The 16,336-nt window shown below is 37.2% G+C and overlaps 1 protein-coding gene across 2 annotated transcripts in view; it reads left to right on the plus strand.

Annotated features, from left to right (window-relative positions):
* Positions 1–16,336, plus strand: part of LOC138696577 (uncharacterized) — a 164,654-nt gene that overhangs the window by 135,729 nt on the left and 12,589 nt on the right. For both annotated transcript variants that reach the window (XM_069821709.1, XM_069821710.1), the window contains exon 2: positions 4,093–4,287. In XM_069821709.1, the coding sequence (XP_069677810.1) occupies positions 4,093–4,287 (195 nt within the window). The remainder of the gene's footprint in view (positions 1–4,092; positions 4,288–16,336) is intronic.

The following is a 16,336-nucleotide window of genomic DNA, read 5'->3' on the forward strand; positions in this document are numbered from 1 at the left end:
ATAATCACTAACTCAGTACTGCGGCCTTGGTTCTGTATGGACGACAGTTGGGTTGGAACTTCGTTAGTAGAAGGGTTGGGAGTGAAGTACATTCAAAAACTCAGGTACAATAAAAGTTGAAGTAAAAATAAAATGATGTCCCTGTATATTGCATGCCCTTCATTAATTACATATTTTACAACAGACCCATATTTTTCATTTGTAAACCGAAATAAAAATAAAACATTGAAACCAACACAACTGTAGTTTCACTAATGCAACTATTCTAAGTGTCAGTGTACCCCTGATACAACACAAATGTATTTCGTCTTAAATTATCTATTTTATTAATAAATACATTTTAAAACTTGCGTATTCCTTTATATTATGTGTGAAAAAAATTTGCTGATGCCTATGTTTAAAGTCTGCTCTTCTAAATTCAGTTAAGGGGTTAGGTACAGCTTAGAGCAGTAACATTTTGGAATTATTCAACATTTTTTTCCTCCATTACTGTATTTTGTACAATAATGAAAATTAGTATGTGTAAAACAGTGTCCTGCTATATGAAAAACATATTTTTACGATTTGAAAAAAAATTATTTACATTTTTTTTTTTTTTTCAAATTCAGTTCACTGTGCAGTGATGAAGAGTTTCTCACATAATTAAAAAAACTATCCAACATTCTCTGATGAAATTTTTTGTGTGTATTTATGCATGTCAGATCTATAATATGATGCAAGAACACTTCTCTACCTTTGATAGATTGTCTGATAAAAAATAAATTTATTTTAAAAAAGGTCAAATGTCAGTATTTTCTTCTAACATAAAATAAAAAATATATTATTTATTAAGGAACGTAGTCGAAAGAGCATAATATTGTAAACATGAGTTTCAGCATTAAAATAAAAACGAGAGAACATGAAAAAGTTAACAAGTTTATGAGTTATGAGGGAAACGCTTCATCACTGCATAGTGAACTGCCACTTTTTTTAATTTTGAAAAAAAAATAAATAAATAAAATAAATAATTTTTTAAATCGTAAAAATATTTTTTTTTTTCAGATAGCAGAATAACACATACCAATTTTCATTATTGTATAAGATACAGTAATGGCGGAAAAAAGTCTTGAATATTTCCAAAAATTTTACTGCTGTAAGCTGTACCTAACCCCTTAAATGTGTGTGTGTGTGTGTGTGTGTGTGATTTTGATCTTTATTGCGTCAGAGTCCTTCACTCAAAATGCTTAACAATTTTATTTCATGGTTTAAAGTAAAAATGGTAAATTGTAAGTAAATTTCAATGGTAATAGAGATGAAATGAGTATGAAGATGGCGGTAACAACTATGATTCCCGTAATATGGGGTCGGCAGAACATGTAAAACAACACATGATCTCGCATTTAGAAGGGACAAACGTCTAAGTTCTCAGACAAAAAAATCAATAGTCTACAACAAACATATTTTCATGTGATTTGTGTTTCATATAATTATTTCCCTTCCTGCGACATGAGCATGATAATGTCAATTTTCCACACCACGAACAAGGCGTGCCTCTCACCATTATTATACTTGCACTAGTACCTCGCCGCAAAGGATGCTCTGTAGGCCCCTGACGTGACCTTGTAATTTGCATTGACTCCAAACCGAATTTAATTAAGTCTGAGCTATATCAGGAGTGATTGAGCTCGCTATTGTTCCCTGTACAATGCCAAGGCTTCGCGAAGGTGCCCAAGGAGATTAATTGTAACAGGTTCGGAAAGACTGTATGCAATTCTATTTATTACCTTCAAGGAGACTCTCTTTGCTTTAAATAGTACCGGACTCATTCATCACATGTTAATTGAGTATCAGAAAAAACAACACGAAGATGGGTTATGTTCTCTTTAATTGCCAACAGTCTTTCTTTCTTTCTTTCTTTCTTTCTTTCTTCTTACTCTGTTTAACCTCTCCTTTTACCGACTTACACACCACTTTTAGATCGTATACTAGACAACTCACAAATGCAGGTCTCCCTGGACCTGGGATCGGCATGACGCAGGGCCAACGCAGAGACATCACAGGACAATTACAAGACAATGACAAACATCCAGTCCCGTGGACGGAAAATAAATTTATTCCACATTGTGATAAAAGGAGAGGTAAACAGAAAATGAAATAAATAATAATTCTTGTTTGAAAGATTTTTCTTGTTTTCTACACAAGGGTCGCCCTGGTTGGCAAGTTGGTATAGCGCTGGCTTTCTATGCCCAAGGTTGCGGGTTCGATCCCGGGCCAGGTCGATGGTATTTAAGTGTGCTTAAATGCGACAGGCTCATGTCAGTAGATTTACTGGCATGTAAAAGAACTCCTTCGGGACAAAATTCCGGCACATCCGGCGACGCTGATATAACCTCTGCAGTTGCGAGCGTCGTTATATAAAACATAATATTTAATATTTCTACACAAGGTTATAATCTTGATATCTACGAATAGTTTGCTAATTGACGGATACGGTAGCCCACAATATGCTCAAAGCTGGTCGTTGTTAAGCCAAACTAAGAAAACGTTTTTCGAATATTTTTTTAAATTATGAGCCCGCAATAGGCCTAAGCAAATTTCTCTTCTAGTTATCTTTATTTGCATAGGTATAATTGGATATTACATTAATAAATGATACCTAAAATATGAAGTTCGCAAAAACAATGTTTATTGGTCTACGGAACATGAATCGTTCTATTTTTAGAGAAAGATACAGTCGTTGGTAAAACAATTATTATTAGTAAAACAACGAACATTTAGTAGAATAAAAGAAAAAAAAAGTTAGTAAAAGCCTGCTGGAAAGCGACTGTCCGAGAACATTTCATCTCGCATTATTAATGAGTTAAAGTTAAAGTTATGTTTTATTTAACGACGCTCGCAACTGCAGAGGTTATATCAGCGTCGCCGGATGTGCCGGAATTTTGTCCCGCAGGAGTTCTTTTACATGCCAGTAAATCTATTGACACGAGCCAGTCGCATTTAAGCACACTTAAATGCCATCGACCTGGCCCGGGATCGAACCCGCAACCTTGGGCATAGGAGGCCAGCGCTATACCAACTTGCCAACCAGGTCGACATTATTAATGATATTGATTGTATTATTTTATTTCTATTTCTCTTGTTTGTAATTATATTCTTTATTCTGTATATTTAAATTTAAATAAATGAATAAAAAATTATTAACAACTGAAGGGTTCAGAACTATAGTGGGCCAAGCGCCACTTACTAAAACCGTAGAAAACAAGGATTAAAATGAAGTTATTACCATGATCAATGGAAACATATAGCAAGTAATATAAAGTATACACATTAAAACTAAATGATATGTCAATCTTCATTAAACTATGGTATTCGCTTAACTTTAACCCTTGCTTTCTCCGTTTTTAATAAATGGCGCTTGGCCCACTATAGCCGAGTCCTTCAATTAAGGTGCATCTATTATCAGACAGTACATCTCACTTGACGATATATGTCACAGGAAGAACAATTGTTTGTATGCATCTGAAGTCTGATTAGTGTAATATGTAACTAGTCGACGATGTATGCAAAGGAGGGGGAAAGGAGCTGGCCACCCTACCCCATTATCTCCTGGCCTAGTTGTCTCATAAGAGGTGCCTTCGTGGTATCACTTGTGAGGTTGAGACCTGTCTTCGGACATTTGAATAAACAACTGTACCGTTATAATTAATTATCATTTACATAGTATTCTGATCGATAGATAAAATAATAGAGCTACTGTATTTGGGCTTTTACTGTAATGTGTAGTGGAAATCCCGAAACTTGCCACCTTAGATCACAATATTCCCAGATTGCTCGGCCTTATAGGCTTTGACAGTAACAACTTTTTGTGAGGTTTACTATGCTGCCATCTAGTTGTTACATAAGAAGTCACGTCATAACCCCCATTTGAATTGCATTAGCGACTGTACTGCCATCTCGTGTTCGTTTACGGCGGACGGGTGGCGATCCTTGCGGTTGTTCTCTTCAAAGTGCTACCGATTTTAACATAGGGATGATCAATCTGTTATACATATATATTATGTGATCTGGGCTGCCACACACGTCATATTGAATTAATAATGTTCATGTTCGCAGGTAGTTCGGGTGACACAGTAAGCAGCAACAGCAGCATTGGCAGTAGCAGCAGTACCGAAGATGCCGGCCAACTCGCTCTCTTCTCGTTCATTGTTCCGACACATCACACCAAGGGGCAGCACTATCTGCGAGCCACTCTCGCAGGCAACATTCATTTTAGGGACGGCTACTTGCTCAGCTCCAAAGAAAATTGTGGTGAGTCCTTAATTGAAGTTGAGTAAAACTACATCTTTCAGCCTGAATCATCATCTCCCATTCCAATGCTATCTCTTCTGGTTTCTTCCTTCTTTACTTACATTCCTCTTCTTTATTACTTCTTTCCAGACTTTCGGTCTGTTTGAAGTCCTCGGTCTTCATTTCTCTGTGTCACCTTCATTTGGCTCTACGTTGCAGCTGTCTTCAGTCCCCTTCTATTCGTTAATTTCTTTTCTTCATCGTCCTTTACTTTGAACTTCTTGCCTTCTTTCTTTATTCTCGTGCTGAAGTTCTTGAAATTGGTGTCCTGTATTCACACATTTCGTACATCTTTTCATGAAAACCACTCTGTAAGATAAGTTTAATAGCTGTATGGACTGAGGTTTCTAAAATGCCTACTTCATTTGAAAAACTGCATGAAGATTTCTTTACAGAACGTTTTGATGATGCACTGATTTCATCGTTATTTATTTATTTATTCATTCATTCATTCATTCATTCATTCATTCATTCATCCATTTATTTATTTATTTATTTATTTATTTATTTATTTATTTATTTATTTATTCATTCATTCATTCATTCATTCATTCATTCATTCATTCATTTATTTATTTATTTATTTATTTATTTATTTATTTATTTATTTATTTATTTATTTATTTATTTTGCGAATTCTTGAGTTTCACAGTCCCGTTCTCTTTAATCTAAAAACAAACTGTCTGGAACGGCAGGAAATCTCTAATTTGCCTACAAATGTCTCGACATATGTCGAGTTTCAAATACGTTTCGCAGACTACATAAAAATTCTTTGTTCTAGCGTGAAATTTCGGCCGGTATTCATTGGTCTAACAATCTAATTTAATACACATATCATACACTGAAATTATATTTTATAGAACTTACGCTTTAAGTAATGACACATGTTGATCTTTAAGGGACTTATCACACTGCACATTGTACAAATCTTTAACTTATATTACTCACTCTACGACGAAGGCAAATACAGAACTATACTACGACAGACACCCATTACGTGGCATTTAGAGGGACTGACAGCCAACTAAGGTTCGATCTGCTCTTTCGGCCCATATCCGAAGCGAACGCTTTAGATTTTTCGTACCTACAAGAAACAGAGCAGTAGTGCAAAACATATCTACAATATAAGAATTAGGCCTAGTATCCAAACTCTGACACAGAACGGAAACAAACTTTCTTCCATCCATAATAACACATAATCGACACAAAACCAGCACCATTAAGCTCCGAATGGACAGAGTTCCCTTCACATGAAGTCTTTCATTTTGCATACGAACCTGAAGGTACATCAGTAAAGTAAACAGCTAACGTTATCCTATATCCTGTGTTCCTTAAACCTGTAGCCGCCTCTAGGCAATGTTTTAGTGTCCAGACTTCTTTCTCTAATTATCATTAATTGTAGAAGGTTCTATAATGACGTATTCAAGATTAAGTTCTATAAACAATGTATTTGTTTGTATCTTTTGAGTAGCAACTTCACCTTTCCCTTGTCCCTTATCAGTTACAGCTCCATGGTGAACGATGAAGAAAACATATTTGCATTTTTACAGTACTATCCAACTTATTACAAATTACCATGTTTATTATTTGTTTTATTACAATTCTTACATTCACTTGCTAATTTCTAAGCAAAACTGTATAATTCATTTCTTGCAGACACAGTTCGTCCCAAACACTTCGGCCTCCTTTGTTCTTTATTTTCTTTAAAACATGCTGTGGCACTCTTGGGGCGTCGGTATCTTCGCCTCATTGTCTGTAACACACAAACTTTTATTGAATAAGTTATACTTTTCACATCTACAGCACGTAGCAGCACCATTTCCATGGATAGACTTTTAACATTACCCATATTAAAGAGAAAATCTAGGTGGATGTTTCTCTTCATTACTTTCGCGAACCAGATGTGGAGCAGAAGATGATTTTTTGTTTTGTTCTGTGTGGCTTTCTGTTGTATCATCAGTAAATTTAGGTGAAGACGTATCTCTCTTTGTATTGTCATTTAGCTGTGTCTTCTCTGCCTCAAACAATTTGGAGGATGGATCACTTGTTACTGCATTATCAATCAGCTGTGAGATTTCAGTCTTAAAAGATACCGCTGAAGAAGTGAAGATTCCTATCGAACTACCACTTTTCTGTGGTTTTTCTGACTCAGGAGATCTCTCTGAAGATATAATGGTTGCCTTTGAACTACCACTCTGCTGTAGTTTATCTACTTCAAAAAACCTCGCTGGGGAAGTAGTACTTCCTATTGAACTACCATTCAGCTGTGGTTTCACTGTCACAGAAGATCTCTCCGGAGAAGTAGTAACTTCTTTTGGACTACCATTCAGTTGTGATTTCTCTGCTTCAAGAGATGTCGCCGGAGAAGTAATGCTTCCTGTTGGACTATCATTTCTCTGTGCCTTTTCTGCCTCTAAAAATATTCCTGGAGAAGAACTGCTTGCTGATGGACTTCCATTGATCTGTGGCTTCTCTGCCACATAAGATCTCGTTGGAGAAGTAATGCTTCCTACTGAACTAGCACCTAATTGTGGCTCCTCTATCTCAAACGATCTTGCTGGAGAAGTAGCTCCTTCTATTGGACTACTACTTAGTTGTGGCTTTTCTGCATCAATAGAAAGAGCAGAAGTGGTGCTTTCTAATGGACTGTCAGTCAGTTGTGGCTTTTCAGCTTGAAAATAGCTTGCCGGATATGTAGTTCTTTCCATTGTACTACCATTAAGTTGTAGTTTTTCTGCCTCTAAAGATCTTGCTGGAGAAATTGTCATTTCTATTGGACTGCCTTTCAGTTGTTTCTGTGCTTCGAGAGATCTCACTGGAGTAGGACTTCTTACTGGACTACCATTCAATAGTAACATTTGTTTGTCAATAGATACAGTTGAAGTTTTATCACCCACCATGCTGTCTTGCAACTCTGGTTCAAAAGATCTCACTGAAGGAAGTTTAACACCTACTTTACTTCCATTTAAATGTAAATTGTCTCCATCCAAAGAATTGGCTGTAGAAGCATTACTTCTCACTTTTCTATCGTCTAGCTTTATTTTTTCTATATCGAAAGTTACAGTTGGAGAATCATTTTCTCTTCCACTGTTGCTATTAACTTGAGGTTTTTCTATATCCAAAGATGAGAATGGAGAAGTATTACTTCCTTCTGCGCTGCCACGTGTTTGTAAATTATTTATATGGTTCGTTGCTCTAATATTTTGGTTTACATACCTATATTTATCGCAGCAATCTATTCTTCCGCTACCACCACGAACTTCGCCGTCGTTGCTAGTCCCTCTATTTTCACAGCAATACCCCTGACAGGGCAAACGTTCATTTCTTATTCTTGCGCACTGAGTGTCTGGAATGTGTCTACTTAGAGAGGTGCAGCAACCTGTTCTTTCGACACCGGCACTACTAGGACGTAAACTGGCATTTCCACAGTAACATCCTTGGCATGGTAAATTTTCACTTCTTAATTTAAAACACTGAACTTCAGGGATGTTCAATATTCCAATATTTCCCAAGGTATTTTCCACCGCCCTGCACACAGTTACAAATAACTGTTCCTGGTCAAAACGATGTCCCAAATAGGGCGAAGGAGGCGGTGTGCGAGGAACGAAAGGATGTACTGGAGTACCACTTCCGCCCGAAAATTGCGGAGGTGAATGTATTGGCTTGGATTGTAGTGCAGGTGGGTGAATACCAGAAGATGGTTGAAACTCAAGTGCTTGCGGAAAATCAGCCGTTGCCGTTTGAGTGTTATAGGCAGGCGGTTGAAAATCAGACACCTCTTGAGTAGAAGATAATTGAGAGAAATCAGCTGTCGCCATTGCTGTATCATGGGCAGGTTGATGAAAATCAGGTGATTCCTGGGAAATGTGTGGCTGCGAAAAATCAGTTGTTCTCGCTTTGTTCTGCGTTGGTGATTGTTGAGAACCTGGTTGCTGCGAAAAATCGGTCATTTTTCTTGGAATTTCCTGCGCAGATGGCTTTTGAGGACCAGTACTTTGAGAAACATATTCTGTGGCATTTGTATTTCCTAAAAAGGTATACAAGTGTCTGGATTCATCAGAAACATCAGTTGTGTTAGGCGATGGTTGTGCGGATATATGATCAACAGACTGAAATCCCGTGCTCTCATCTATTACGCTACTTCCTTCGAATTCCTGTCTCATGTCTACAGGATCGGCTATGTTTTGAGGAGGTGGTCGAACAGTCACACTAGGAGGAAGATCTCTTCTCTTCTCGTCTATTATTTGCGAAGGTGGCCGTTGCGAATCTGTACTTTGAGGAACATCATATTCTGTCGCAGTTGTATTCCCTAAAAAGGTATACAATTTTGTGGAGTCATCGGAAATATCAGTTGCGTTAGGTGATAGCTGTGTGGAGATCTGATCAACCGGTTCAGAAGTTCTGTTACCATCCATTACGCTGCTCCCTTGGATTTCCTGTCTCATGGCTACATGTCCCGCCATGTTCTGAGGAGGTGGTCGAACGGTCACATTGGGAGGAAGAGCTCCTCTCCCCTCGTCCAGTCTACCCATTTCTTGGTGTTGTAACAAAACTGAATCAGGTAGTGATTCTGTGCCGAAATAAGAGGGTGGCTGTCGCATACGGATAGGATCAGGCATGTCCTGAGGTACTGGTCTGATAACCATGCCGGAAGGGAGAGCTCTTTTCCTCTCATCCATTCTGCTGATTTCGTGCTGTTCCGACACATAAAAATCGGGTTGTCCTATTCTCAAAGAATCAGATACATTCTGTGAAGGTGAACTACCTCTCATAGTGGAGGGGGCAATTCTATTATCGTCCACAACACCGCTCGTAGTAGAATCCATTATATAGCCTTCAGGTTGCAGTTTCATGCCGGAAACATCAGACGGAGGTGGTGTTGATGATCTGAAAGAAGGGCCAACACTGTGATGTTTGCTGCTTTCAACTCTTCTGCTTGTTTCAATAGTTTCAACATTTGGTTGCTGTCTTCTTCTTGAACCTGGTATTGAAGCTGTCACAGCCTGACCAACTCGGTGAGATCTTGTACTCTCCTCCATCCTGCTACTTAATTCAAAAGATTCATCTACAAGTGAATCAGGTGACTGATAAAATTGTGTGTTCGGTGTTGGTGATTTATGTCGCCCGCTACTTGGAGAGCGACGACTTTCTCTTGATTCGTCAACTCTGCTAGTTTCTTCGATAGAACTGGAATCATACTCTCCTGATAGCCTTCTCCTGCTCGAACGTTGAGACACCTTTGTGGCTCTGGAGAACGTTGAAACATCTTGAGGGACGGAAGGCATGTAAGATGAGCGAGCAGGCCCTGCCACCATGGAATCGAAGTGAACACGAGTAGTGGTCGAATCGGGCCGCCAATCTGGAGGGTCCCTCATTGTAGCTTCTCTTCCATACTCCGGTACTGCTCCAACAGTAGCCGTTCCGAACATAGAACGGATTTCGCCAGATGTCGGGAAACTGTTAACATATTAACCAGGAGTAATATTTGTTTCCTCATTCTAAAACGTGTTCCTTTTTACACGATATTAAATTTATGTTTATAAGAAGAAAATGAGATATATAGGGTGCGTCAGAAAGAACGGATGGATTTCAAACTATCGATACGCAGCGAGGGGAGGGATAGAGTGAGGAGGACCACGACTGTTGGGTCAGCCAGAGAATGCAGTTTCAGTTGAGAACATGGTGTTGGTCTGGTGTACAACGTGCTTTCATCGCAGAGACATTTTTGAAAAATGAAGAGTCTGTGATCGCCACTCAGGACTCATTTCGACATCGGACGTCACGCTAGGATTCCAACTCGGAATACAATTTTGCGGTGGGTGGCTTCATTTCGTACCACAGGTTCAACATTAAAGAAGAAATCATCAGGACGAACACGGAGCGCGTGTACTCCTGCAAATGTGGAGACAGACAGTAGGTTGTCCGGCCACCTCAACCATCAGCCTGCAAACATGCTATTGCACTGAGATTGTCCGAGGTTACGGTAAGATCTCGCGCCCTGCGAGTTCTTTCTTTGGGACCATTTGAAGGCGTAAGTAACCACATACACTGGATGAACTGAAGACGGCGATTCGTGAAGAAATTGCGGCAATCCCACGAACTATGACTGTGAAAGTTACGTCGAACTTCAGAAAACGCCTCGATGCCTGTATCGAAAGCCAAGGACATCATATGGATGGTGTTGTATACCATAAATAAACTGCATGTATTGGTGAATCTGTTGATAACAATAAATTTTTGATTTGATGAATCCTTACAATTTTTATGTACAAATTTTAATCACGAAATGCCTTATCAATAACATGGAAAAATAACCATATAACTTGGGAAGTTGTCTTCCATAGTTCAGTCACAGAGCTTCCTTCTTGACGCAAGGTACAATACCGTTCGGTTCCGGTCGATAGCGATGGATTGTAGGCAGACATAAATCTAAGCGCATCTGCTTTTGCTTTAGCTATACGCTATACGATGAGAAAATAAAGTCATTAGCCGCGCTTAGTACATTTACTGCATGCAAGAGATCCCTTTCTTCATGAATATGAAAATAAACTATATATCGAGATCAACCTTTCACAGTTGTTACCTCTTCACCATATGTAACAACGGTAATGATTTCGAAACCTCTGATAAAGAAGAGTATAAGTATATTGATTCATAATCCATATCTAAACGAAGCAATCCCTCCCGATGCGACGTATTATAATATAGTACGAGATTCATAAATCGGCTATGGTATAATTATTAAATCGAAAAGAAAAGCTAATAACATTTCAAACTAATCATATAATCAGGGAGACAGGAATAAGGAACACTGCAAAACAGATCAAAATCGTGAAATAAGTTATACAGCATTCCTTACAAAAAAATCACTGCCAAATAGCTACAGCTATATAAATTTGTATGCACAGTCTTAGAAACAATTGATGGTGAGATTCTTGGTGGTGACAAATTTTTATCGCACTACTTATTTACGCTAAATTCTTTTCCCTGTCACTTGTTGTAACTACTTAGGGACGACATACAATGAAACAGAACAATCTTTTGGCATATATGTTGGTTGGGTTGCTTACCATTTAGGTGCTTTCAACTAATAGTCTGATATCTCATGTACGAGTACGTTTACGCCATCTTGACTTTCTTCGTAGTTAATACAATAAATTACAGCTCGTTTTAGTCAATTTCAAATTAATGTAACGATATAAACATTACGAATTAGATCTATTTCATATAATTTTTATACTAAGTATGACTTCAGGAAAGAGTTTCGTAAGTACGTGTACGAGTCGAAATTCATGAATCGCCTTTTTTAAGTTAATATACTCGAAAGTGGCCAATTTTAAAAGCTTAATATCGTACGAGATGTCTATATATTCTAAATAGTGAATATTATCGGAGTTGATTTTGGTAGGAGGTGTGCATTCAATTATACATTGTTTATCATAGCCAGCAAGTTCATCAGAGAGCACTAGTTATGTTCTGTTGCGGGTTAAAAAAAAAGTTTAAGAAATTTACAATTTTTGTCACAGTAGTAGAATTTTTAATACAACACTCCAGCGCGACATAACTATCCTTCCGGCTGCGTGTAAGACGGTCTATTTATAAGTTGTGGAATAACACAGACTGAATGCTATTCCTATGTCTCATTTTTTTCTTGTCTAAATCCATTGGTTTCCAGATTAGGAACACTACTGAGAATCATGTCAAATTCGCAGATTTAGGACACATAATAGGGAATGCAAATATGTGCAATCAATCAAGTTAAGTCGTAAAAAAATTGCGATAGCTGAATGTTAAAACACTTCCAGAAAAAAAAAAAATATTTAATATTTTTTAACCGTGTCTAGAGAAATGATTTCATTGATCTTTACGAATCCATTGACGTTAAATAGCTTAATAGTTAATCTAGCGTCGTTAAATAACATACTAAAAGTAAAAAAAGATTTGTATAATCTGTTTACAGCGCTATGCTTGGCTAACCCAAACAAGTGAACAAAATAAAACCGCGCCAAAATTGTCCTTACATAGGTTTAAAAAATTACGCGAATTTTGATACTATTTTCCTTTTTTCAGTTGTTTGAACTAGTCAAGCGTAACTTACATACAAAAGAAATCGTAAACAATATGAAATCTATAAGTAGCTGTTTCGCAACTTCGGAGAAAAAATAAAATATTCTAGATTTTCTTCACGATATAATCTTAAAATACTATAGCTTCAAAATAAATCGTAGGCTAAATCAGAGATTCCCAACCGGTGTGTCGCGCAGTTCCATGGAGTGTGTCGCGAAATTTTGGAATTGAAAAATAAATTTTATGCCATCCAGAAAGTCTCTTTACAACGCATTTTTTATTTGCAACGAAGTCTTTGATATGGTACATTTTATTTTGGGATAGACTTTACCAATGAAACGTGAATATCTGCAAAAATGCTCAGTTCAGTTTTTCATTTTTTTCAACCATAAGGCAACGTATAGAGAAACTCTGTGCAACTGACTTCACATTAATAAAATTTAAATAGGCGAGTTTTCAAAAACGATAATACAAATATTTTATGAGACATCCATCATAGATACCGTAGGTTGAGATTTTTGACACATACCTTTGTTTTTTTTTTTTTCTAATGCCACTCAAGCTTCTTCTTTTATAATGTTCGATTGCATGTTAACATCAACCTATCTACAACACTGGATGTCCGACACTACATAGAAGTAGTTATCAGTGCTGTTTTTCTGGCGGAACGCGTTTAAAGGCATTCCGGCACTTTTTTGTCGGGTTTTCATCATGGAACCGAAATATGTGTGAATAAGTATGTTTTTAATATAATTTTTCTTTGAATTCCGCTTAGCTCTTGAAAGTCTTAGTTGGACGAAAACGAGGTTAAAAATGACAAAATTCCCGTGCAGTGAAAAGTAATCATCTCGTCAGCTATAAAATATTCTACAGAGTTCTACCATCTTCTTTTCTAGAAGAAAAGTACTGGTTATTGTTGTTGTTGTTGTTATTATTATTATTATTATTATTATTATTAGTATTATTAAAATCAAATAAATGTGTCGCGATATCGTGAGAGTTCAGTAAAGTGTGTCGTCAGTCAAAGAAGGTTGGAAACCAGTGGGCTAAATAGTACATAATAATAATAATAATAATAATAATAATAATAATAATAATAATAGTAATGTACTGAATTAATCGATATAGAGAAATCTCGTAAACGCGGCACTCTGCTGAGCCGCTCATAGACTCCGATTACGCAGAGAACTTGCTATTGGTGATACGCCGCGCAATATCCGTAATTCTATACATATCAAATTATTAATGTAAAAGTTTACTAAATTTACACAATTAATGCACCATTTACTTACCCAAATTAAGAAAGGAGATGCTGAAACTGATTGTATTTTTGTTCCAAATATTTTTATTTATCTCTGGGAAACTAAAATACAGAGTGTACAAATATAATCCACATAACCTGAATCAAATGAAAAACAGCATCTAGGAAAACATCGCCTCCATTTCTCAAAGGAAACTGTAGTGAATGATGCGTCACTTCAGACAGGCCTAACAAATCTTTGGAACAGAAAGGCATCTCCTTTGTCAATTCAGGTGAATAAATTGTTTTAACTACTGATATCTAATAATATTTTGCACCAATAGCTTTTGGTATGTAGAATTACGGATACTTTGCAGCATATCACCTATAGTAAGCTCTCTGTGTAACAAAAAAGTCTGCAAGCGGTTTGATGGACAACCGGAAACTGCATTGCAGTGTCTCTAAAATCTCGTCATCCTTATGTTCAATTGCTTAGACTACTTAGAATAGCGAAGCATATTATAAAAAAAAAACAAATTATAGGCTTTAAGATATTCATTATGGCATCTGTAAATAGTTTCCAAATGTCGGAGAAATCTTTTATCAGCACACTGTTGAGAACCCTTCAATTTTCTTTACGGCAAAATCTTGAAACATCTTATTTTAAAAGAATCTAAATACGTAAGTTGTTACATAATTAAATTGCTCTATGAGGTTCTTCAGAAAAAACCACTCTTTCTTGTCATTAAGCAAATCCGTGCATTTGTAGTAATAATAGGCCATAGAAATTACAAATAAACGGCAGTCCTAACAATCTATTTACCACCTCGGGGAAGCTAGAAATTTTTCAAGTTAAAATTTTGCAATGCAGAGAGGTAAAAAGGTCACCCTTGGGCCCTGGGTCTCACCTTGGAGTGAGGTGATCCTCACTGCCTTTTCGAAAAGGTTCCCTGCATAAGCATTGTGGGCTGGGGGTCTCGCAATATCCGGGCGCATCCTGTTGATCCATCCAAGTCACACGATTTACCTCCCTAACTGCTGTAGGCCGAGCAGAATTTCTTGATTCTTCAGACCCATATTGGCTTCGTCTGTGTTAATTAGGATGGTAGATCATTAACATAATCCAGACTTATTTAAAAATTAGGACATTCTGTTTTGTCTGCAGGTGAAGATGCCTAAATTGTTAGTATTTTAACAGAAAATATATTTTTCTAATAAGATATTTATGCAAATTAAATTTGTAAATTATAATAGAGATCGCTATATTAGATAGCTAGTTCGGTAAAAATGAGGTTGAGGAGTCGCAGATTTTCTTATGTATTCCATTACAAACTTTATTCATGATACTCTGACGAGTTCTCAAAGTTGACGCTAAATACCGAACAGAAGCACGTGCTTTAGTCAACTTGCTGAGAGAGCGCAAAGCATCATTCTGATGTTATTGTACGTCTTTATCTTTTAAATAGGATTGTCATACGGCCCGGAAAATATATAATGGCTTCATTTTAAAGGCATATAAAATTGTGGTGGCCAGGTGGTCGAAAATTTAGGATTATTTTAAATGTCTTGCTAATAGGTACGTCAAAAATGTTGTATAAAATAGAAATTTCATAACTGTCGCGTGATGGATTTACTTTAATTTTTCACGTTTTCGATTGTCATTTCGAGTTATTTTTCTCTTTCATATTACTTTGACCAGTGACAAAGCTAAGGTGTAAATACTGGGCAGGCTGAAAAAAAATCTGCTTACCTTGTATCTTTTTATACAGCGGATGTTTCTCGGCTTTTCTATCAACATTTGTTTGTGACACAGATCTTACAAGAAGATGAGGACTCGTTTTTATCCTCCAACAGAATATAAGATATAGCCTAACAATATATCTTGTCTCAAAATCCCCCGTCCTTGAATTACATATCTGTGACGTCCGCAAGCACACTGAATACATATTTCCTCTCCTCCTACCATATCCAATGACGTGTGGGGATGAAAGGAAGAGATGAGTCATGTGTTCCGGCTTGTAACGTGTGTCACAATTATAGCACAGTTTTGCATCCCTGGGATAGGGCCTTGACTTGCTTCAGAAACTAGCTAAAACTCTACTTGCTGCGAAAAGCGCTCCCCACTCTCTAGCTAAAACATTATTGAACTGGCTGACAACCAGTTAATGTTTGTATGTATGTATGTATGTATGTATGTATGTATGTATGTATGTATGTATGTATGTATGTATGTATGTATGTAGGGGAGAGTCGGATAGTATCGGACAGTGCGTTTCTTTCATCTACCACCATATGGTAGTACCTGAATGACATGGTTACGTTTCTCTATGCGACATCACAGAAACGTAACCATGTCAATCAGGTACTACCATCGTGTGGTAGATGAAAGAAACTCACTGTCCGATACTACCCGACTCTCCCCTATGTATGTATGTATGTAGGGGAGAGTCAGGTAGATCGGACAGTGCGTTTCTTTCATCTACCACCATATGGTAGTACCTGAATGACATGGTTACGTTTCTCTATGCGACATCACAGAAACGTAACCATGTCAATCAGATACTATCATCGTGTGGTAGATGAAAGAAACTCACTGTCCGATATTACCCGATGTCCGATACTACCCGACTCTTCCCTATGTATGTATGTATGTATGTATGTATGTATGTATGTATTAACACTACAATTGGGTATACACCCGGT

This window comes from Periplaneta americana, chromosome 3 (genome assembly GCF_040183065.1).
Source record: "Periplaneta americana isolate PAMFEO1 chromosome 3, P.americana_PAMFEO1_priV1, whole genome shotgun sequence".
NCBI lineage: Eukaryota > Metazoa > Arthropoda > Insecta > Blattodea > Blattidae > Periplaneta > Periplaneta americana.